Below are 23,831 nucleotides of genomic sequence, written 5' to 3' on the forward strand. Positions count from 1 at the left end.
TTAGAATGGAGCCCAACCTATGGTTGTGAGTGACATAATTTGAATAAGTACTACGACAAAAACAAAAATTGTGGGGATAGACGGACAGGCCATCAAAGTTGCGAACCATCACTTTCGCAAGTCTTCTCCTCGTAATAGCATGAGTACTATATATCCATGGATATTGATGGATATTTATAAGGCTAACAGCGTGTTTTGGCATATTAAAAGAAAAACAACAAAATAAACTAAATAATTAACAGACCCAGGCTTCTTGAAAGTGATATATATACCCTAAAGACGCATGATGAGGGGACCTAAGAAGGAAGAGAATCCTCACATTTATGGTTTTGCTTATTTAAATTCGACTCAGTAAGGGAAACAGCAGTTGAAGTGTTCTCCGCCAGTACCTCTATAGTGAGTCAAGGGAGGAGTCACCCTTGTTTGTTTCTTATCTTAAAGGGTTTTTTTGATTGGACCACTTGCATGTGATCAATTGTACGAACAAATATAATTAAAAATAAAATAAAAAATAAAAAAAATAAGGAATACTTAGGTTTTTAAAGAGATCATAACTACCTCTCTAGACTAGGATTTCCGGCAATGTTGTCAAAATTGCCCATTAACTTTTTCTCAAATCTTGGCCATCCAATGTCATCTAACAACCACAATTTTGCCACGTGTCCCAACTAAAAATAAATAATAAAATATTATTTATTTTTTTAAAAAAATATATAAAACAAAATATTAAAATTAAAGTTTAAAAAAACTAGGGTGACCGGCCACCCCAATTGAGCCATGGGGATGGCGGAAGCCACCCCTAGGGGCCGGTTGGGGGTGGCCGAAGCCACCCTCATGGCCCTAGGGGGTGGTTCGGCCACCCCCAATGGCTAAACCACCTCCTATGGCCACGGGGGTGGCTTCGACCACCCCCAGGGGCCAATTGGGGGCGGCCGAAGCCACCCCCATGGCCTTAGGGGGTGGTTCAGCTACCCCCATGGCCTTAGGGGGTGGCCGGCCACCCTAGTTTTTTTAATTTTTAATTTTTAATTTTAATATTTTTTTAAAAAAAATAAATAATATTTTATTATTTATTTTTAGTGGAACACGTGGCAAAATTGTGATTGTTGAATGATATTGGATGGCCAAGATTTGAGAAAAAGCTTATGGACAATTTTGGCAGTATAGCCAGCTAGGAATCCTTATCCACGTCTCTCTACCTTCACATTTCCCATTTCACACTCATCTTCCAACATCTTAATTCTCTCACCTGCTAGCTGGATATATATATAAATCTCTTATGTTATACCAATTCAAAAATAACAAAATTAAACGTTATATAAGTAAATATAAATAAAAAGTTCATAACTTGACATTTAATTAAACAGGTTCAACTCTTCAACTCTTGTCTATTAATTTCGTGTTAGATTTATGTCAAGTTGACGGGTCATATCAAAAAGTGCAAGCTCCTATGTCACGTATCGGGTTTAAGTTGTATCGAAATATGAATATAAGATTATATATATCAACTCTAATATAATTTTTTTAAGTTAAACAATCAAACTCTTTAACTATAATATATATCTGTTAATATTGTATTAGATTTGCGACATATAAACAAATTGACAGAGAGATGAAGAAACACGTGAATATATAAGAAAAGTGGGGACAAAAAACTATTACGTACGTGAAAGAAGCAACCTTTAGATTACAACATGATATGGACAATGACCTAAATTCCCCGTATTTCTCGGGCTCTTTTTAATGAAATTTCACCATCATCAATCGTCAGGATCTATCTTGCAATGTGCCAACGCAAAAAGGTTTAATAAGTCTACAACTTAGCAAAACTTTTCTGACATCAACCTGCGGGGAAAAAGAGTTAATTTTAGAGAGAATCTCTGTGCACATGATCCCGATAAGGCCGAAAAATAATTTGATTTTTTTTCTTTAAATAAATAAAACCATTTCCCTATAAATATGGGGCATTTACTTTAACATGCATGTCACATAAATTAACTCTCTCTCAAGTTGTCATCTGACACCATGTCCGACGAAAACCCTACTTCGAGACTGAAACTTTTCGGTTTCCCGTTGCCGGAGTACCAAGAAGTTGCAGATGATCAGAAGGCGGATCAGAATTTTGAAGAACACAGAAAATTCATGTGTCAGTTTTGCCGGCGAGCTTTCGCCAACTCCCAAGCACTTGGGGGCCATCAAAATGCGCACAAGCGTGAGCGGCAAAGAGCGAGGCGTTCCCAGTTGCAGAGTGGCAGACACATGGTTGCAGCCGCTCCGATTCTCAGCGCGCACGCCGTCAGATCATCAGCACCCTCCATTTATTCAAGAGGCCGATTCATCAGCAATGGTGCCGCCGGACAGTCGTCACAGGTATTAATATATCATCACTTATTCTAAAAAAATTTATCATTGATAAAAAAAAAAAAATAATTATTTAATTTATATTCTAACAATATGTACAGTCAAATGGTTACCCGTCACGGCCGGTTTTGAGTTCTTCGTCATCGGGCTCTCGGTTTCCACCACGAATTTTCGTGACAACTCCTATGCAGTTTGCTGATAGTACGCCACCGTTTGCTGAATTCTCAGGTAAGTTTCCGGATGGGGAGGTAGGTGTTGATCTCCATCTAAAATTGTCTCCCTCTGGTTAAGGATGGTAATTTGGTTACATTGATTGATGTAACATTTTTTTTTTTAAGCATATATATGTATTTGGAGTTTGATTTTGAAGGATGTAAGGTGGACAAGATTGGTTTTAAACTCCATTATGAACAAACAAATGTCTATTCGGATTTCAAGCCGTCATGTTGATTCTTCCTTCTTCATAATTGTATCCTAGAAATCTTAAATGGACGTTATTCAATATGATGTGGCTAGCTTTGTGCATTCAGATCTTTTCCTGGTTTTGTTGATGATCCCTTAAATATATATCACCATGACAGCTTCGTTTATTAGATCATGGGCCATGTGTGCGAATAAATATCCACCCCCCCCCCCCCTAGCAAAAATATATACCACTATATTATTCTAATCGGAAAATGTGGTTAAGGGAAGGCTAAACATGAGAATCGATCTAGCTATGAATTAGATCACTCTCATATATGAGCTAAATTCAGTATTTAAGTACAACGATTTGGCTTAATTAATTTTCATTTTTTTATCACATTCTTTTCATAACGATTGACACGTAGCGTGTTTTAAGTGATTTCTTACTTCAGTTATTTTAAATAAATAAAAAGTAAATAATAACACTTAAAACACACTCCATGGTGTGAAATTGATGTATTCTCTATAACAGATCTCTTATTTGGGCAACATTTTTGAAAGAATTTGTCTTTCCATCTTATTTGGGTAATAAAACGGCTGAAAAAGTTAGAGAAAAATTCACCAAAATTATCACCACCATAGCTATTTATTGAAATGAGGCATCGCTAGCTTGTCAATACCTTTTAGATGGTATTTTTTTGTTTTTTTTTTTTTATAATCAAATTCGACCAAAGGAGATAAGCTTTTAGAGAGGATGTATGAGGATGAATAAAAAGCAAGCTTACCAAATAATTTGTGCACATATCAGATAAACCAGACCGGCCCTATTAACAATTGTTTTTATATATGCTCAATATTTTTCTTTAAATAAAAATATTCTCTTTTTTAATTAGATAACAATTAATCAAAAAAAAAAAGAAAAGAAGCTGACGAATAGTGATAAACAAAGGAAGCTGAAGGGGAAAAAGTCCAACGAAAGATGCTTGAAACCGAGGTGTCTACTGTCCACAAACTCAAAACATCATGCATTTACAGCTAACTTAACGTCCTTTCTTTAATCAGACAAAGTACCATGGAGCTCTGTGACCATCGGAATCCACAAATATATAACAAGTTCCAAAATTCCATTTCTCTCCTCCCTACATTGACTCTTTCCCAAACATACCCTTACTCCTCGAAACCCTAACCTCACCCAGAGACCCCATTAAAAACCCATTCCTCCCCAGTCCCCACTACCCCTGCAGCGAAAAGCTCGGGTTATCCGAAATGGATGGGTTCGGGTCGGGGCATCGGTACGGTGGGGGTGACAGGAGGCTCGAGGTTGTGAGTGGGAAGGGGTTCGGGTCCAACCAGGTCTACGCGACTCGGCCTGGCTCGCCCGGTGCGGCACCGGTTCCGCAAAGAGTCACTCGGACGAGTCAGACCGCGTCGAAGCCGTGGGGCTTCCACGACTCGGAGATGAAGAGGAAGAAGAGGATCGCAAAGTACAAGGTTTACACGGTTGAAGGTAAGGTCAAGGTTTCGCTGAGGAATGGGCTCCGTTGGATCAAGAACAAGTGCTCTCAGATCGTCCGCGGGTACTAAGGTTGCATTTCATGAAATGAACGATGAAGATTATGCCACGTGTTGTCGGACCACCCGGTTTGCTGGTGGTGGTCCCGGACATTTTGGTTTGAGACTTGCCAGAGAGCTGTGGGTAGAGAATTGAGAAGCATCAAAAACGGATGCTTTGTCTGTTTTTAATGATTATAGTTTCCTTTTTGTTGGTTTTAAGTGTTCTATTTATTCCATAATTTCCATTCTTTTTTTATAATTAAGTTTTATTACATTCTTCTCTATTTGGCTGTGGCTGTGATTGGAAAGGGGCTTGAAAAATGGAGTGGGTCGTTGTTGTAGTAAATTTAATTGATGCGAGAAAAAATATAGTAATAATGTTTTGTATAAAAAAATAAAAAAATTTATTTTATAATAATATTTTTATTTAAATAATAATAAAAAGTGATTGATGTGAGATAAAAAGTAAAAATGTTAAGATTAATTTTAAGAAAAAAATTTTGGGACTTTGGATTCTGTTAATAAAATTAATTAATAATTTTAACAATTATCTTCTTAGGTTCTAATTCTTCTGCCCAATACACGAAATATTAATTATTGTCATTTTTTTTAATTTATTCCAAAAAGAAAGAAGAGAGAGACTAGTGTATTTCTATAATGGTAGGGTAGGCTTTGAGGGAACAAACATTATGAGGCCCACGACTATAAATGTTTGGACCCTAAGCCCAAGGTGCAATCGCCGACCGTTCCGGATCCCCTAAAATTTTAAGGAGGATTTCAGATTCTGAAATTATGAGATCTTAGCCATCTATTTTAATTCAAAGATCAGGATTTTGCTATGTGTCCCATTAACTTAAAAAAACTTTAAAGTAATAAAATAATATTTAAAATTTTAAAATAATTATAAAAGAAAATAATAAAATTTAAAAACAAAAAATAATAAAATTTTGCCATATGGAGTGGCCACCCCAAATGGCGGTTGGGGATGGCACTATATATGTTCCACCCCCAACCGCAATTGGGGGTGGCTTTCCAATGCCAAAAATGGGGTGGCCGGCCACCCCATATGGCAAAATTAGGGTGGTTGGCCACCCAAAAGTATTTTATTATTTTTTTAAAAAAAATTTATTATTTTCTTTTATAATTATTTTTAAAATTTTAAATATTATTTTAAAGTTTTTTTAAGTTAGTGGGACACGTGGCAGGATCTTACCCTTTGGATTAAAATGAACGGTCAGGATCTCCTAATTTCAGAAACTGAAATCCCCCTTAAAATTTTAGGAGATCCAGAACCATCACTAATTGCATTAAGTGTTTTAAAGACGTGAGTTTAATAAAGTTTGGAGGAAAATGTTTTTAGAAAAATAGGTTTATTTAATATATATCCATGTGTCCTAGAGACAAATATCAATTAAAAAGACTAGATTGAAGAATTTTTTTATTTTATTTTTATCATCACTTCTCTCGGTTTATGGTAAACTAATTTATTGAAAAAAAAAATTAAATCAAAGTGACCGAAACCTTTTATTTTCAATGAAAAAATAAATCATTTTTCTCATCTTTTTAGCTATTATATATGTTATGAAAAGATGCATGGATGTTGTCTTTTCTTTTGTTTTTCTCATCTATTTAGCTATATATATATTAGATGTAGAGAAATTGAATTATATTGGTTTTGGCTTGATTACATATTTACATGCAACCTCGCTCCCCATAAAAAATGAAACACAATCAATCAATTTCGCTACAATTTGAATTCTCTCTTTCCCTACTACTATGCTCATCTCTAGCAATCTCCATATCATCTCTTGATCTAATTTCTCAATTGTATGGGAACTTGATCGTGAAAGTAATAAATATTCAAATATAACCTCAGAAAAGAGCTAAAAGTATAAAAGATCGATGAACTTCCAATCAAAATTCAGGTTAATCAAGCCAAAATCCAAATTAAAGCAATTCTAGGTGAGAAAGTATACAAGAATAATATATAAAATAAATGATCATAATTCCATAAACTTACAAAAAGAAATCTAAATGGCACAATAGCCCATCCAAATCTACCCCCCAGCACAAAACAGACTATTTCATTTCTTCCCATGGCCACACCATTTTCTTCAATGAAATTAATTAATGAATTTCCTAACGTACAAAAAGATAGCACTGAGAATTAATTAATTTACTTCACAATTAATAGAAAAATACTCCTTTTTTCTTTTTCTTCATTATCAAATAATAACACCAATATGCATGCATGCAAACTTTGCGACGTATGGCAGACGTCACAGCCAAAACAATCTCTCTCCCCATACCCTTCAACCTATCGACCTCTTATTCATCTCATGGTAGCGACGATCAACCGAGTCCATGCGCTGGAGCTTCATTTGTTCATAGAACCGAGCAATGAACACGTCAGCCTTCACGTCGATCATCTCGTCCCCGCCACTGCAATCGCGGTAGGCCTCATGATCGTCATCATCGTCGTCCTCGCTCCGGTCAAGCTCCGCAAGGTTAGCCGCGGACGCGTATCGGCTCACACTGGCTTCAGAACACGAGGAGGAGCTCGCCCCCGACTGCGACACCGTAGACTGAGCCGTATCGTCCGAGCATTCGCTTGTTTGTAGGGATGGTAATTGGTTGCCGTGCAAAGGGAGCATCGAGCCGACGAGGCGCCGCCACATGCCCTTGGACTCCACGGCCTCAACATGAATCGGTTTCGATTTCTTGGAGCGGCGGAGCGCGAAGGATGCTGCTTTGAGAATGTGCGTAGGTCTACGCTTCTTCTTCTCAACGGCATGCTTGGTAGCTTCCCCCTTGTTACCGTTGGCGTTGTTATCTGATTGATCTTGTTCCATCAGGGAAAGGGTACGCACTTAATTCTCTTTTTCTTTTAAGGTAGTTTAAGGTATCTACCCTGCGTAGAGCAGGGGTAGATGGGGAGAGAACATTGGTGGAAACTCAGCTGAATAAGGAAGACCTATATATACCAAAACATATGGGAGCCTGATAAATTTTCTAAGAATTGTTATATATGGGCATAAGATTCTATCAAGTTTAGGTTCTTCTATTGTTCTTGAGATGGAAAACAATGTGTAAATAAGAATGTGCGATGGTTAAATGTTTACAGATTGGCACTTGGCATAATGACAAAAATACGTACGGCGATTTCGGTTAAGTCTACAACTCCTTTACAATTTGTTGACACACGTCATTTCGTGAACTTCACGTGACTTTAACGTGTTAACAAGTTGTAAAACGGGTAGCATTACAATTTTTTTTTTTTTAATAGGATTATGAAACCAATATTGATTTTAGACCGTCATGAAATGAAATCAAGGAAACCTTAATATATATATATACGATTTGCTATGTTTTTAAGGGTTAACCAATGTATCAAAATATAGTAAATCGTGATGAATAATATGAAGGCTGGTTCATTATATATCATACTATATAATATAATTATATAGCAAAGTATATGAGAAGGTTAAAAAGGTCAATTAGAAGGAGAAATCTCAGAAATTAGGTTTCAATTTCTTGGCAGTGCGGCGGATGCTCAACGTGGGGACGGTGTTTCAGGCTAAAAAATCGGTTGGAGAGAAGGAACACTAAGCTCTTGCTTCAATATTTCTCTGCCGTGAATTTCTCATTTGAGTTTGAATTGGTCCTCTCTCTCTCTAACATATTTGCCACTTTTCATGGACAAAAAATGGTATATACTACATTTTTATCTCACTCGCTCATGTATGATCATTGTCAATGAATTTTTTATTTTTTATTTTTTTATTTTTAAGTAATGTTAGAAATTGCATTGTCCTTTAATTATTCCACAATACGGAGGTGACAGTCCCGACCAACCATTGGACAAGTTATTGTAAAAAAATATATATGACACATTTTTATCCTACAATGTTGACGTGACAGTCCTAACCAACTTTGAATTTTTTGTAAACAATGACAGATCTAATGATTAGTTGGGACTATTACGTCAACATTACAGAATAGTTGTAAGATAAAATTGTAATTTATACCATTACTCTAAAGAAAAATGTTTGGTTCATTCTTGTTTATGATGTGCAAATTCACCATCAAGGGCGGAACTAGGATTTGTAGTGTGAGGGGACAAATTTTTTTTTTTTTTGGTTGGATAGATGGACCGACTTATATAAATACAAAATCACATAGATACATATAATCTTTTTATATGCATGTGTGCGTGTTTATATAAAATAAAACATAGAAGTCTTACATTTAATCTTATGTCATCGCAAATACACAATAATATAAACAACTAGCAAATTAACAGCTTAAGGAAAAAAAAAAACTAGCAAAATAGACTAAACACAATCTATATGGTCCAAGAAAAATGTACCTTTGAGTGCAAACTCTTTTTCCTAACAATCACCCAAAGCTCCAAATATCAACAATGCTAAGAGTTGAGCCAAACAATTTTGCAATTATAAATTATTAAATCATTTAACTTGTGATGTCAAAACAAATATTGTAAACCTAAATGACTCAAAATAACCACTCAAAGAATCAAAACCATTTAACTTTTTCTTTCACATATTCAATGAGAGTCCAAAATCAAATTATGTTTTTTATTAGAAGTGAACTAGAATATTGAGGGAAACTAAATGAATTGGATATTTAAGATGTTTTTATGTTGAAAGAGGGAGCGAAATTAAAATAATAATAATAATAAATTTAAAAATTTAAAAGGGGATGCAAGTAATTTTTTTTTTGGGGGGCAAAACTAAAAATTAATAATTAAAAAGGAAACAAATATTATTTTGGTGGGCCAAAACTAAAAAAAAAATTAAAAAGGGACACAAATAATATTTTGGAGGACAAATTTATAAAATTGGTATATTTGAAGGAAATTTATGAAAATTTGTAAACTTTTGGGGGGACGAAGCCCGGGTCCACCCCTGTTCACCATGAAATATGTGGGATTCACATATGGTCCCATAGATTTAATGGTGATTTTTAAAAGAAAAAAAAAAAAAGAAATTGACAAGAGATTTGTAAAAAAAATGGCATCGAACACATCTTTACTCCAAAAATTTAAAGAATTGTTAAAATTGTCACATTAACATTATAATCTAATTATGAAATAAAAATATAATATATATTATTACTCTTTTTTGAAACAATAACTAATTGACAGTATCATATCAATTACTCTTACTTAACACGTAAGAATTTAATTAAAAAAAAAAAAATTGGGGCACGCATTAAATATAATATATTTAATTAAATTTAATTGACAGTATCATATAATATATTTTAATTAATTATGAAATAAAATATAATATATTTTATTACTCTTTTTTGAAACAAGAACTAATTGACAGTATCATATCAATTACTCTTACTTAACACGTAAGAATTTAATTAAAAATAAAAAAATAAATAAAAAATTGGGGCACATGGAAATGGCCGTAAAACATGCCTCCATGCAACCTGCATGCCATGTACAATGTACATACATCATCACCATTCACCATCCTAATTGGAGCGGAGTCTGCCACCTGTTTACACCTACTTTGCCTGCGATATTTTAATGTCATAATGGGTGCCACATCTTTCCTTCAATCATTGATCTTCATCCGTACACGCATTAAATATTAATTGGGCAATTGGGCAATTCTTGCTTCTTTTCTTTCTATGGAATTCGTCTTATGCATGATTGCCAATTCTTTCCTCTAATTCTCTCAATTAAATTCGCATTTAAGTATTTAGCATAGAAATTGGCATGATTTCATATAGATAGGGTGGTCGTAGAAGTATTTAATTTTCACCTATTTTTTAAAAAACCTACAAAAAAAAATTACATGTTTTATTAAAAATACATGTGAAAATCATATATTCTAGGAAATATGTTTCTTTAATATATTGAATTGAAAAAATTTCTAGAAGAAAAAAACTAGTAATGCGTAAAGCAAAGTTCAACACACTATAATTTGGAAATGTAGTAAATCATCTTCTTAATTAATTGTTGTTTAGTGCAAGTTTGCTACACTGGTTTTCTGGCAATTGGATCATTTTCAATCCTATATATATGAAATTGGTTTTGAGTGCAAATGTGGAAACTGATGCCAATTATTATTTTGTTAGATTCGTCTTGCGAGAAAATCAAGGAAAAAAAAGGTAATGAAAAGATGAGTGTAGGTTTCAAAACTTGAGTTACAAGATTAATTGCTAATTAACTACTACATGTATAATGGTTTTGTTTTGATTAAAATCACACGAAGCATGTGTGAATTTCTTAACATATTTCCTCTAAATTAAATGAAAAATTCAACGACACGTTCAAGAACAATGGTATTTGAGATCGAGTGGACAACAAACTAGATATTTTCTTGAAGTTAAAGCATGTAATTCTCACGTCCTATTAAAATGCATGTGATCATAATCGCTTGCTGTAAGAATAAATATCATATATTTTGTTAATTTTATTAAAAATATATGTGAAAATCACATACTTTGAAGACATATATAGATTAATTAATAGGCTAAAATGAAGAAAAAAATTTGGACCCAATATAGAAGAAAGCTTTGTTGTTCATTAAACAATAGTGATCTTCCTTAAACAGCTATCTCTTTGAATTTTCCAATATTAGTCTAATACTAGTTCCAATGAAGGTATCTCATAATTCATATTAAAAAAAAAAAAACTCAAAAATCAATTTAGTCATATAATTTACTTCACTTGTGTGGTAAACGAGAAGGATGTTTAACAATTTGGTCAATGGGTGGGTAGCCTTAAGAGTAACATGAGCTTGAGCTGGCATGAGCTAGTTGCTTCATTTGCATATTTTCAAGAAAAATAGCTGGAGGGTTTGAACTTTTGGAACTTTCTTCCATCAACATCACACATACTTCTGGCGACAACATAAACAGGTGGCCATGATTTAGCTGTTTTAGGCCCCATTAAAAGAAAAAAGGTTGCTACACCAAATACTTCAGTCCATATTGGTGGATCCTCAACCTTGCTAGATCACACATTTCAAGCACCATTTTGTTCTTTTCAAGCCGCCCTCAAATTTCAACAGTTGAAAAAGCTATATCTTGTGTTGCAAAATGAGAAAGAACACTCTTAACTCTTAAGAAAACGTGAAAAAAAATAAAGAAGGTTCAATCTTTGTAGATAGGCCAACTCCCTAATTAGGAATCTGAGTACTAGAATTAAGCTAATTATTTAAGTAGATAGGCTCGACACCATAAACTGTTTCGACGTACAAATAATTTTAGACTGATCTTTTGGACAAATAGGTTGATCCTAGACTAGAGATCCGAGCACTAGAATTAGGTTGATTATTTGAGTAGATAGGCTCGACACCGTAAACTGTTTCGACGTACAAATAATTTTAGATTAGTCTTTCAAACAGATAGGCCGATCCTAGACTAGGGATCCAAGCACTACAATTAGATTGATTATTCGAATAGATAGACTCGACACCGTAAAATGTTTCGCCGTACAAATAATTTTAAATTGATCTTTCAAACAAATAGGCTGGTCCTAGACTAGGGATCCGAGCACTAAAATTAAGCTAATTATTCGAGTAGATAAGATCGACACCGTAAACTGTTTCGACATGCAAATAATTTTAAGCTGATTTTTCAAATATATTGACATTCTAAATTGTTCTGATAGATAAATCCCGCGGTCTGCTCTCTTTGAGCATGAGAATTCAGGAGTTATATAGAACAAGAGTCATAAATCTGAGTGGTATACGAGTCATGTCATGCAACAAATGAAATTGGGTCACTTGATTAATCTCCCTCTCTGTTCCATTGAACTCAGCAAGTCAACTTCTTGGTCTGCATATTATTATTGCCAATAATTATTATAATTGCATATGATTGATATACTGTGTCGACTTATTCACATTTCTGATTTTTTAACTCAAAAAACTTAAATTAAAAGCAAACCATATTAATTAATGTTAGCAGTTCCGCTCCCGAGAACACGGTTTAGGAGAGTTCCAGGTACCCCCACCAACCAAACACGGCCTTAAGTCCCTTTCAGAGAACAAATCAACGTTTATTTGAAAACTAAATAAATAAATAAGCAGACGTACGTTTACTTACAGAAAAGAAAAGACATCAGCCTTTTCTCCATTCCCAACGCTTTTCTCCATTTCTGTATATTATTTTTAATTTTTTATATCGAAAAACAAGGAAAGAAAAGGCATTTTAAATTTTAAAAGTATCTTTCCACCTAAAACCCAACCAGTAGTGATGTAGGTGCGGGCATTTTTCCCAGCATTTGCCTCAACGGTATGACTAAAATGACTTTAATTCCAAACGGTTCGTTTTGTTAAATTATTAATTATTTTAAAAAGAAATTTAATTAACTTTTTCAAAGAGGGGTTTCATATTCAAGAACTTTGTTCCAATATTATGTTATATTTGTAAATATTTAATTTACGCAAAAGAATAAATTTAATTTTTTTAAGAGTTTCTTATCTATTGAGTCTATTTTTTTTTTTTTTACATGTCCGTACAAGAAAGGAGAGGGGAATTCGAACTAGTGACCTTTGTTTCATTAGACGTAGTTCTAGCCAATTAAACTAACTCTTGAGGACGAGTCTATTAAGTTTATTTTGATGTGTCATCATTCAACAGAAAAATGTACCCTAGAAAAGAATTCAAGAAAATATAAAAAAAAAAAGGTAGTGAATGCAACTGTTGGAATCATATATTCCTTTTGTATAAAATAATAAAACAGAGAGCATTCTTTTCTGTTGCTTAGATTACAAAATACTTACTTATAAAAAAAATTAAATAAATAAATAAATATTAAATTTTAATAAAACTCTTCAGGGGTTTGGTGATAGCTGTTCAATTATTACTGCAGACCAAAAATATTTTAAAAAATTAAAAAAATTCAAATAAGCAAGAAGTCAAGCATGTCACTTTCATTCTAGAAAAAAAAAAAAAAAAAAAAAAAGCAAAAAGCAAAAAGAATGAAACATGTCTTTAATTTCTTTGTTGCTTTCTTGCAAGCTAAAGAGCCTTAAATTTCTTAGAACTTTACTCTAAATCTAGAACTTAGAAAGCAACCATTACATGTCAAGCTCTAAACTTAGGAGTTAATTAAGAATTCAATTTTACAATAAAGTTGTTTTTTGTAAAAGTACAATCAAATAGTAGGAAATGGACCAAACAAGGGATTTGATCATCTCTAAAACCTAAAGGGTCGCATAAAGTGGTTACTAAGGAGAAAAGGCCACAATAAGAGTGTGAACCTCAAAATGTTTCTTAACCCTTTTTAAATATACATGAACCTGAATAGGTTGCTCAAACCTATTTGAACTTAAACCCTTTTTAAAGGTACATGAACTTCAAGAGGTTGCTTAAACCTATTTGAACCACTGCTAGAAAACTACATCAACAACCGGAAGGAAGCTAAATATTGTCAGAATTCAAAACAAGAAATGATGAAGAGAGAGTATTATCTCTAGTAGTACAAGCCTACATTTCTAGAATAAACCACAATGGCACATGGTGACTAAAACTCACAAACCCCAAGGAAAACCACATACAACAATGAAAATATAAATACAACAAAACAATTACAATAGCAAGTTTACAATGAAAAAAAAAAAAAACAGAAATACAACAAAATTCCAAACAAACAACATTAATAAAACTAGCACACTGTTCTAAACACGCGATTCTTACTTGTATTTTTAATTCATTTAAAAATTACATATTGTAACGATACATGTGAACTTAATAGAGTGAGTCGAAAGAATCCGGTAATTTTATCCCTCGAAAAAAAAGAAAAAGAAAAAAGGGTTTGAAATATTTTATTATTTGGTTGGATTCTATTATTAAGAGTAAAGAGGGAAAAACATTTTCTTTTACTCCAGCTTGATTGTTCCGCGTAAAGCGTGTCCTCCATATTTCCACACCAAACAACTCTCTCACTGTCGTCTCTCTCATACACAAACACAACGCGCAAATATTTGCATACACACGCATATATATATATATATATATATATATATATAAGCACTGGCTCCTCTCTTCTATCAGCATCTCAAACTCAAAAACCTCAAACTTCAAATTCTCTGTTTCTCCACAAACAAAAAACACTCTCTCAAGCTTCTCATTCTTTGACTTTAAGATCTTCCACTCTTTTTCTCTACATTGTGTGATTGATTGAAGCAAGCAAGAAGAAAATGCCCAAGAAGAATGGTGCCGTGGCTCGCAGAGCATGGAACATCCTGCGTTTTGCATTGTTGTGGGCGAGAAAGGGGGGCGTTTTCAAACGCCGCCTCATCACGGAGCTCCGCCTCCTGCCCAAGTATGTTCGAGGCCTCGGCGGCGGCGCTGGCTCCCGCCACGACCAAATCTATTACGGCGAGCGCGAGCTCTCCTTCGACAAGACTCCCATTTTCAACGTCAAAATTCACCGCCCGGCGTCCATGCGCTTCCACCTTCCTTGCATAACCCCACAAGTTGATTTCGACTATGTTTCCGACGGTGATCATGATTATGACAGTGAAGCTTGTGGGTACGACGACAGCGGGAGGATGAGTTTCCTTAAGGGTGAAGAAGAAAAAGAAGAAGAAGAAGAAGAAGAAGAAGAAATGGCTGCGTGTGAGGAAGATCAAGGGATTGATTTGAGAGCAGAAGAATTCATAGCTAAATTCTATGAGCAAATGAAGCTGCAGAGACAGATTTCATTTTTGCAGTACAATGAGATGCAGAATAGAGGCACAAGTTGATCATCATCTCATCATCATCATCACTCATTTGTTTTGAACACAAATTTATATATACTTTCTTTTCTTGGCACCGGATTTTGCAGTTTTGGGTGTTTGCAGATTTATAAATAATATAAACAGTAGAGTTTGATTCTTTCATATATAGAACCAGCTTGTTTTAATGCGATAATGGATTTATATATTTATTTTCTTTGAGAAAAAGTAATGAAGATCAGGGGCCAAAAGGTGAAGCCAAAGCATGATAATTAGAAACGATTAAACAAATTAATTAAGACAAATGAAACGAAATTCCAGCTCATAGTGCTATTATATACATTACACATTCAAATTCTTTGCCATCTAGCTACTGAAAACCTCGCAATTTCGCATATTAAACGTGTGTTCTTATTTTATAAAATCACAAGAAAAATCCCGTTAGAAGTGCATTGAGAGACCGCAATTTTATCAAATATTTATATGCGGTTTTAAAAACTTGTGTTTTTATTAATTGCATTTATTAAGAACAAGTTGAGAAGGCCCGAGTAATTAAGAATATTAAATAATCGGAATGCTTGGAAACTTTGAGAAGCAAATATTTAGAAATTCTATTGAAAACTTAAATTACTAGCTGAAAGTTGGGAAGACAGGACTGTTGTAACCACAAATTCAGGCAGCATTTCAAGCAAAATAAGGCAGAAAAACTATTCCTAGAGATGTAGAAGAATGAAGCACAAAGTGGAACGATAGAATCATTCTGTACAGTTGGAAAACTTCAGATATATTCAAAGCTAATTCTGGGAAATATTTTAATATAGTAAATTGAGTTTAATCCAATAAACAGAATAAAATCAAGTTGCTCATACTTTGCCACAAAGTCACATTATTGAAATAATTTCATATCTTAGGAGATCCCTATTGGCATTAATGTTTTCTATATCATGGAAGACCATATATATTACTACGAGATATAAGAGTCCGTATATGCACAAGACGAATCTCTAAAGTAAATAATGTATTTACTCTTCACATCTATTTCACACTGGCTGACGTTGTGTGTTTTAAATAACTGAGTCCTACTTTCTCAACCATTAGACAGTAAGAAAGAAGTCTTTCCCCTTTCAATTAAAAAAAAAAGTGTTAATAAGCAATCACCATTGCAATGGTATAGGGAAAAACTTGGGATACTTGTCCTTACATATGAGTTATACGTCCAAAAGATACACCAAGAACATTTGTAAGTCCAAAGATTGGACCAAGAACACAAAATCATAGTGACAGCTATGAACTGAGGGAATACTGTTAACTTCAAAATGCAGCAAGAAATCATGTCACTAGGTATCCACTTCGGAAACCCCCATGCACATCAATCCGCCAGAAAGCATCAATCACTCTTTCCTGCATATGAAGGTTAATCATATTCTGTAAGTATGGATCAAATTTGACATAAATGAACCATTTATATAATTCAAGTGGCAATACTACACAAGTCAGTAGTCAGACCCACAGGCAAGGCAATGTTCAAACCCACAAATTATTGCTGCCAAAAGTGCCTTATGGAACCACACCAAGAATATTATCTCCTGACAAGGGGCAGCCAAAAATGCAATTGGACCCAATTCGGGAAGATAAGGATCTCCAACAATGTGCTATTCAAATTGCTAAATGGAACCCACTTGCCTGAGTAAGTAGCCGAGTAGCCCAAAATTTATTTGGGCAGATGAGTCTTATATGGACTATGTCACAACGTGCTTTAGATAGCAAATTGTTGGAGATCTCAATCCAACTCGGGATGGCTAGGTGCCAACCTGTGCCCAACTTATTCACTAGCTGCCCCACTAGACACTATTAAGACGAGTTTAAGAGCATATCTATAAAAGAATGCATGTGAAATGCATTCCAACCCTATTCCAATAGAGACACAGACCAGTCAGAAAGGTAACTGACCCTATCTGCTACGTGTTTTTATATCACACACAACATCACAAGTTCACAGAAAATATGCTTGCACATGAAATACCATAAAAACCAGAGATGGTGTCCTAACAGGCCTGGTCTTTATATAACATGGGTTTGGGCCTGCCACTCGCAATATGACTAAATTTCATAAACCCATCCCAAAAAAGATCAGGGCGCATAATACAATGAAAACTTCTAAAGCATTTCCCAAAATAGACTACCTTGAAAGAATGATTTGGAAGGTACTAAGATGGGACAAGATGCATATTAACTTCCATTCTGATGCCTGTCAAGATATGCTTCTAACTGTCCTGTTGCTGCCAATATGAGACCTACATTTGAAAAGTCATAAATGTTAAATTGAAGTACAGATATCTGAAAAATCCATAGGATAGCATCTCTACAGTTCCACCCGTTTTCTATCAAGATTAATTTATTCTAGAATTAAAAGAAATGACTGCAGTTTTAGTTTATTATGGTCAAAATGGACTTGTCTCCATATTACACTACAAAATTGTGAGCTCGTGTACAATGGTAAATGTGACTTAATAATCAATTGAGTCAACAAAAGACTACCAAAAGTTCAGTGTCCGTGGAAGTAAAAGAGTAAAAACTACAAAGATCAATGCTAAACATGTTATTCGAGATTTTTTTTTTTTTTTGCAATATAAATTTATAAAATAAACTTGTAGCAGTATGTTAATGTACAAGCCAACAAAGACTTATCCAAATAATTTTTGAGTTACACAAATCCTTTGTGGCCTGCTCTATTCAGGATCATGTCTTTCCTTAAATCAAACAAAGCTTTATCCAAATAAATACAGGACTTGACTGGCTGTTGATAACGATATAAACACCTGAGATATAGGTCAAATACAATGTAACGCCATCCAGAATGTCAGGGTATGTATATGGCTCTGAGTGATAATCGTTAAGAAGATATACAGGGCTCATTTGTTGACCATTAGTACCTAAGAATAGAGCTGAGGGCCTCCCAGGCCGTGATTTGAATTCTGGATGAAATTGTACTCCTACATAGAATGGATGACTTGGAAGCTCTAAAATCTGCAGAACACAAGAAAATTTTGGAAGTTCAAAATTCAATGTCATTCAGAACCAGAAAAGTTACTTTTCTTCTATGCAGAACCACACTCAATTAGATAAGCTCAAGTTTCTAACAAAGAGAGGAGAGAGAGAGGGCAAGAGAGAGAAGCACAAGCCCTGTGAGCTTGAATTCATGACAGAAGTAAATGACCACAAACACAAAAACAAAAAAAAAAACAAAACAAAAAAAAAAAACAGAAAAAATTATTTTTAGTCTGACTTATGCAATTATAATTACCAATTCCTCAATTTCATATCAGTGTAAGCCATATAATTATCACTTAGAAAGAAAAACCACCTCCATCCGCTTTTTGGTTTCATCTTTTCCGACAAATTTGAGGCCACATTCTTCTAGAGTTCCAATAACCTCTGGGTTTACCTGCACCAGGTGATGGCTCCAATATTATACCACGCACCATATTGTTAGGGGAAAAAAAAAGCTTGCCTGACATTATGTTTACCCACTGCAGCCAGATTTAAAAACAAACCTCATATCTGTGTCGATGCCGTTCGTCCACATACTCTGAGTTGTGGTACCTATCAATTAGGAGTAAGTATAAATATAGACGTGAATGACAGTGGATGCCAAGAACAATTTACTCTTAATTATAGAATATATGACTCATCTATCAGGATCAGTTCCATAATAAGCAGTCCTAGTTCCAAGATAGGCGACTTAATGGTTGAAAAAGCGGGAGAAAATGGGTCCCAGAAAGCAAAACAGATACTACTGCATCAATATTCTTCCAACACAGGTCCTCATTGACAGAGAAAAATAATGCAGTTGGCAGTAGTTCACCAGGATGATATTAAGGACTACCAGCCACACCAATAGACAACCCAGCTAGATGTTCCAGATGAACTGACCCCTCATTCTTTTTACAAAACTTACAATACTAGTTAACCAGCTATAAGTTCATTAGTTCAAAAATTTATACCATTCCATCACTAGCACAGATGTATGACTACTGTAGAGGCAAGCCTTATGGCTATGCATCCTTGCAATTTATCACGAGTATATATATTCAAAAGTGATGAGTGTTATATGAATCACATACAGTTTTGAAGTAATACAATCGGGCGTCTGGAATAGCGTTCTTCGAGATCCTAATCTCATTGTGCTTCCCATATGAGTTCTCGAACCCTACAGTAGAAATTGAATGACAATTATTGCACACTATATGCAGGGTTATTTGTCATGAAAGGTAATGAAACGATTTCATGCTAAATATATACCTCGGGCATGAAAATTACAACAGGATTTGGTGTCTCAGCATCAAACTCTTTGCTGTTTGCGCTTTCCAAACCCAAGACCTAGAACAAGTAATTAAAGTAGGGCTCATATAATTGTAAAATCACGGAAAGTGTAATAATGAAAGAAATGTCACTTACAGATCTAGCAAACTCAATCACAGAAATCTGCATGCCCAAGCAAATCCCAAGATAAGGAACATTATTCTCTCTGGCATACTTTGCAGCCAATATCATACCTGTCACACCACGATCTCCAAATCCACCAGGAACCAAGACACATGCTGCATTCTAAAAAGTGCAAATTGTCACAAACAGTACTAACTATATATTTCAATGTCTTTAACCCCCCCCAAAAAAAATTCTCCCTTATCCAATATACTGACAGTTTCATTGCAGTGTTACACTCCTAAAAACACTTATAGATGGATGTTTAAAGAAGAAGAAGAAGAAAAGAAACCACCCTAAGTATTATGTTTAAATATCAAGTCAACCTAGATCACTATGTGGGACCTACTTGTCCCATACCAAGCTTTGATGCTTTGACTTGGCCATCCTTATGAACAAACTTAGCCAAGAAGTCGGGGGAAGATGGTCTACAATAATGGAAACCTTGTCAGTGTTCTAACATATCTTTCCAGATATTACTTATAAAATGTCTTCTGTAACACCTGATCAATAGAATAGGCTAATAATGAGTTCGGAAATTAAACCCACTGTTAGGGACAGCGATTTCATCTAAAAGCCGGACCCAGACCCACCCTGCCCTTAATGGGACTGGTTTGGAACATATCTATATGGGGATAGGGCAATCCAAAGCTGGATTTGCAGATGTCAAACTTCCTATTTTAAAGGTGATGCACAAAACCACATTCTTGAAACAGAGAGAGATGTTGCATGCTAGAAGCAAGAAAGAATGAAAAAAAAAGTAGAGAAAGAAACTTATAATTCAATGCAGAGCTTACTTTCAGAGTCTGCCATGCAGCAGCATGTGCTTCTGGTGTCTGTATGAGGAACACAAATTTTTACATAAGACCAATTTTTTACAGACATAAAAACAGAATCCTCCACAGATGCAACTTCTAAGGGATGAGTACCAGTTCAGCACTGCAATCTTCAAGGTCAGAAGCTGCAATCCAATCAATTGAAGGCTTCAAAGAACATGCAATGCAGGCATGCAGAAGGGCCTGCAAGCCAAATTAGGCATAATAATAAGGGTAGTCAACTAAAGGCAATATATTTTGAGATTTAGAGTTTTGAACCAGAAAGTCACCATAGAAAAAAGAAAAACTATAAATTAGGACAGGCAAAAAGAGTATACATCTAATATTTCAATCAGACTGACCATCATAATGCAATTACAAGAGAACAATATGGCATTCATTCCCCAGGACATCATAAAAAATAGTTAATAACAACCCATGTAAAGACCATTATAGAGCTATTACCAGAAATAAAACAAAGAATTAGAGCGGTTCAGTAATTATTCAATCAGATTAACCGTCATAATGCAACTACTATGTGAATGATGTGCCATTTCTTTCCTATGATATAATCTAAAGTATAGTTAACAAAAAGCAGCGTATAGACCAATATGGAACAATAGTTGTACCAATCCAGCCAAATTATGAAACTTGAGATTATTGCTTGTGAGGAAAAACAAACCAACAAGACAAAGCAGATATCTGTATCAGCATCTTGTGTTCATTAGAACATTATTTTCAGAAACATATCTCATGCAGAAATAAGTTATTGCTAGTGATTAACATTGCAGGCTCCGCATATTATATATTCCATCCTCCAATCCAAATTAAGCACAGAACAAAAGCTGGTATCACACCTTCACAACAGACAGATACGAATCCGTTAGGCCAACATACTTCCCAACCAGTGCAATCCTCACCTGCAAGTATCAGCAGCTTATAATTTCCATGAACAAGAGAAACATTCAAAGAAAAGCATTACATCTAATCGTGATAATACTAACAGATTCAGTGAGATTATCAAAAGTTTCAGCCATCTTGGTCCAATCTTGTAAAGCAGGAGGCGTAGCAAGGCTGAAACAGAAGTTTAATAACAAGTTAATGTAATCAACCTTCATGCATTCAGTATATTGTATCGAGATTGATGTTGCATTTAGTTTTATCGAGTTTAATAAGGTCTACAGTTAGCAGTCCATGGAAATAATCTACGCCTCAGCCTAATTAACTAAAACTCTAAGTTGATCACAATCAAACATATAGTTTTCCACAATCTTGTTATACACTTGACAAACTTTGGACTGGCTGAGTTCATTACCACTCTGATGCCAAAATGTAAGCCTTAGGAGGGGTTGGTTTGGGAGTGGGGAAGAGATTAGAAAACTTACTCAAGTAAGTTAAGCTGCTTTAGAATTGAGTGATGAGCATTTTGGTTCTGAAACAGCAGTAAATGTCAAACAAAATCCAAAAATGAAAACGTTAGATGGGATATACTGGAAGCAGCAAAGCCTCAGAGAAATCAAAGAGCTGTATCGAACCCACCCTAAGTAAGAGAGGAACATGCCAAATGTTTGGAACATCATGGACATTGAGGATATTACCAGCCTGTGAGAGATCATAAGGACAATGTAAACAAAAACAGAGTTCATCTGAAAGATCACCAAACGAACTTTAACAACTTACTGGAACGTGGCAAAACTGTGAAAGTTTCTCCTTGGTACTTTCCAGTAAAGGCTGCAATATAGTTGACAAGAATTTACACTTCAGTCATCAATATTACATAGAGAATGCAATGATGAAAACTAAGCACTCAAAATCACACTTCATATCTATGCCTGTTCAAGCACAAATGAAGAAATAAACGAGGATATTCAAAATGGCCATCTCTGAGACACTTTCAATGTTTTAAGAGCAACTTAAAATTTACTTCGTATGAAAAAAGGAACAAAATCAGGATTGAAAAGATCAAGATTAAACACAGCTTTTGTGCCACAGTAAACTGATACAAACTAAATACCCTTTAAGAAAATCACAGCCTCAAAGTGAAATTTATAACTGAGGCTTACATTAAGCTTTCCTCAAACTGTAATGATAAATGAGTCAGGAGATTGCACCCACCCCACTAAGATTAAATGTGCAAGCAAGCTTTGCATAGATCGACTGAAAAGTTCTTGAGCTAAAGTTCTTTTTTCCTTATCTTGTGCTGGATGATTCTAGAGTGAAATTTGTTCCAATCATTCATTCTCTTATGTGCACAAAATTACCAGGTAGTTGAAAATATATACCTGAGCAGAGCGACATGCTAACAGATGAGGAGTCAAGCCTAAGGCTCTCAGTTCTCGGACACTATGCTGTGTAGGTTTTGTCTTCTGCAAAACGAGAGAGAGAGAGAGAGTCATATTTAACCCAGATAAAAGAAGAGGAGGGGGGGTTTGGATAACTAATACTTTCCAAATCGAATATACAGGTTATGGAGTATTACTTGCTCTCCAACAACACCCAGTACTGGTATCAGGCTCACATGAATGAGGCAGAAGTTATCTTGCCCTGGAGAAAAGAATTAACATCACTATTTCTGAACATGATGAAATCTCACAACCCAAGTGCATAATAAGTATACTCAATTGTTGGTAGCAATTGGATGTATATAATGCAACAGAATAGCATATTTAAATCTAAATCAATCATATTTGACTGCATGCTCATAAGGTATAAGGCTTTTTTTTTTTCTTTTTATTGACCCATAAAATCAACCTTACCAACTGAAAAGGACAATTGTCGCAGAGCCTCGATGAATGGCATTGATTCGATGTCACCTATTCAAAAGATATTACAAAATAATCTCTTGCAGGTAAAATTAAACAACAGAGAGACATTCTTCAGCACATCAGATGCCTCTTTGTTTTGAATAGCACATACCTACGGTCCCTCCCAACTCTATCACACAAACATCTGCTGGACCTTCTTTTCCATCAACAGGAATGACAGCAACCGCTTCAATCCAATTTTTAATGGCATCTGTGATGTGTGGCACCACCTGGAATGCACTCAAACAAGGGAAGACTCAGTCACCAGTAATTTTACATGCAAGTAACACAAGAAGCCTAATTCAGTTACCAAGCGTGGCATCACCTGTACAGTCTTCCCAAGATAATCGCCTCTCCGTTCCTTCTCAAGGACAGACTGATTAGAAATAGAGCAACGTGGTTATCTTAAGAAGCTTATAGAACTTATAAAGTTAATGGGCCTACTGCTGCATCAAATAAATTAGCACCTGGTATATCTTTCCTGTGGTAATGTTGTTCTCTCTTGTAAGTGTCACATCTAGGAACCGCTCATAGTTACCCAGATCCAAATCAACCTTTTCAAAGAAAAAAAAAAATGATTATTATATCAATAAATTAATTCTCTATCTCCCACATCAATAATATATTCCGAGTGTGATATCATCAACAATCGAATTTATTATTTTACAAACTATTACGTATAAACGAAAAAA

The 23,831-nt window shown here is 34.8% G+C and overlaps 5 protein-coding genes across 5 annotated transcripts in view; 3 read left to right on the forward strand and 2 right to left on the reverse strand.

Annotated features, from left to right (window-relative positions):
• The first annotated feature begins 1,963 nt into the window (after positions 1-1,963).
• On the forward strand, positions 1,964-2,886 carry LOC132172396 (zinc finger protein GIS3-like). The gene is made up of 2 exons (XM_059583885.1): positions 1,964-2,370; positions 2,463-2,886. The coding sequence occupies exons 1-2, from the start codon at positions 2,026-2,028 to the stop codon at positions 2,649-2,651; spliced, it is 534 nt and encodes a 177-aa protein (XP_059439868.1). The 5' UTR covers positions 1,964-2,025; the 3' UTR covers positions 2,652-2,886.
• Positions 2,887-3,782: 896 nt separating this feature from the next.
• Positions 3,783-4,623, forward strand: LOC132172543 (uncharacterized). Its single transcript, XM_059584057.1, has one exon. It carries the CDS (start codon positions 4,033-4,035, stop codon positions 4,348-4,350), a length of 318 nt encoding a protein of 105 aa, XP_059440040.1. The 5' UTR covers positions 3,783-4,032; the 3' UTR covers positions 4,351-4,623.
• A 2,002-nt stretch (positions 4,624-6,625) lies between these two features.
• On the reverse strand, positions 6,626-7,172 carry LOC132169155 (uncharacterized). The gene has a single exon (XM_059580235.1). The coding sequence runs from the start codon at positions 7,170-7,172 to the stop codon at positions 6,633-6,635; it is 540 nt and encodes a 179-aa protein (XP_059436218.1). The 3' UTR covers positions 6,626-6,632.
• Positions 7,173-14,384: 7,212 nt separating this feature from the next.
• On the forward strand, positions 14,385-15,205 carry LOC132172725 (uncharacterized). Its single transcript, XM_059584282.1, has one exon. It carries the CDS (start codon positions 14,514-14,516, stop codon positions 15,060-15,062), a length of 549 nt encoding a protein of 182 aa, XP_059440265.1. The 5' UTR covers positions 14,385-14,513; the 3' UTR covers positions 15,063-15,205.
• Positions 15,206-16,136: 931 nt separating this feature from the next.
• LOC132168782 (uncharacterized) overlaps positions 16,137-23,831 on the reverse strand; it is a 12,030-nt gene continuing 4,335 nt past the window's right edge. Inside the window, exons 16-23 of the mRNA XM_059579816.1 lie at positions 19,494-19,643; positions 19,338-19,415; positions 19,160-19,245; positions 18,590-18,638; positions 18,400-18,480; positions 17,969-18,062; positions 17,219-17,329; positions 16,137-16,436 (exon numbers count right to left, since the gene is read on the reverse strand). Of these exons, the coding sequence (XP_059435799.1) occupies positions 17,265-17,329; positions 17,969-18,062; positions 18,400-18,480; positions 18,590-18,638; positions 19,160-19,245; positions 19,338-19,415; positions 19,494-19,643 (603 nt within the window). The 3' untranslated portion in view covers positions 16,137-16,436; positions 17,219-17,264. The remainder of the gene's footprint in view (positions 16,437-17,218; positions 17,330-17,968; positions 18,063-18,399; positions 18,481-18,589; positions 18,639-19,159; positions 19,246-19,337; positions 19,416-19,493; positions 19,644-23,831) is intronic.

This window comes from Corylus avellana, chromosome ca2, assembly GCF_901000735.1.
Source record: "Corylus avellana chromosome ca2, CavTom2PMs-1.0".
Classification (NCBI taxonomy): domain Eukaryota; kingdom Viridiplantae; phylum Streptophyta; class Magnoliopsida; order Fagales; family Betulaceae; genus Corylus; species Corylus avellana.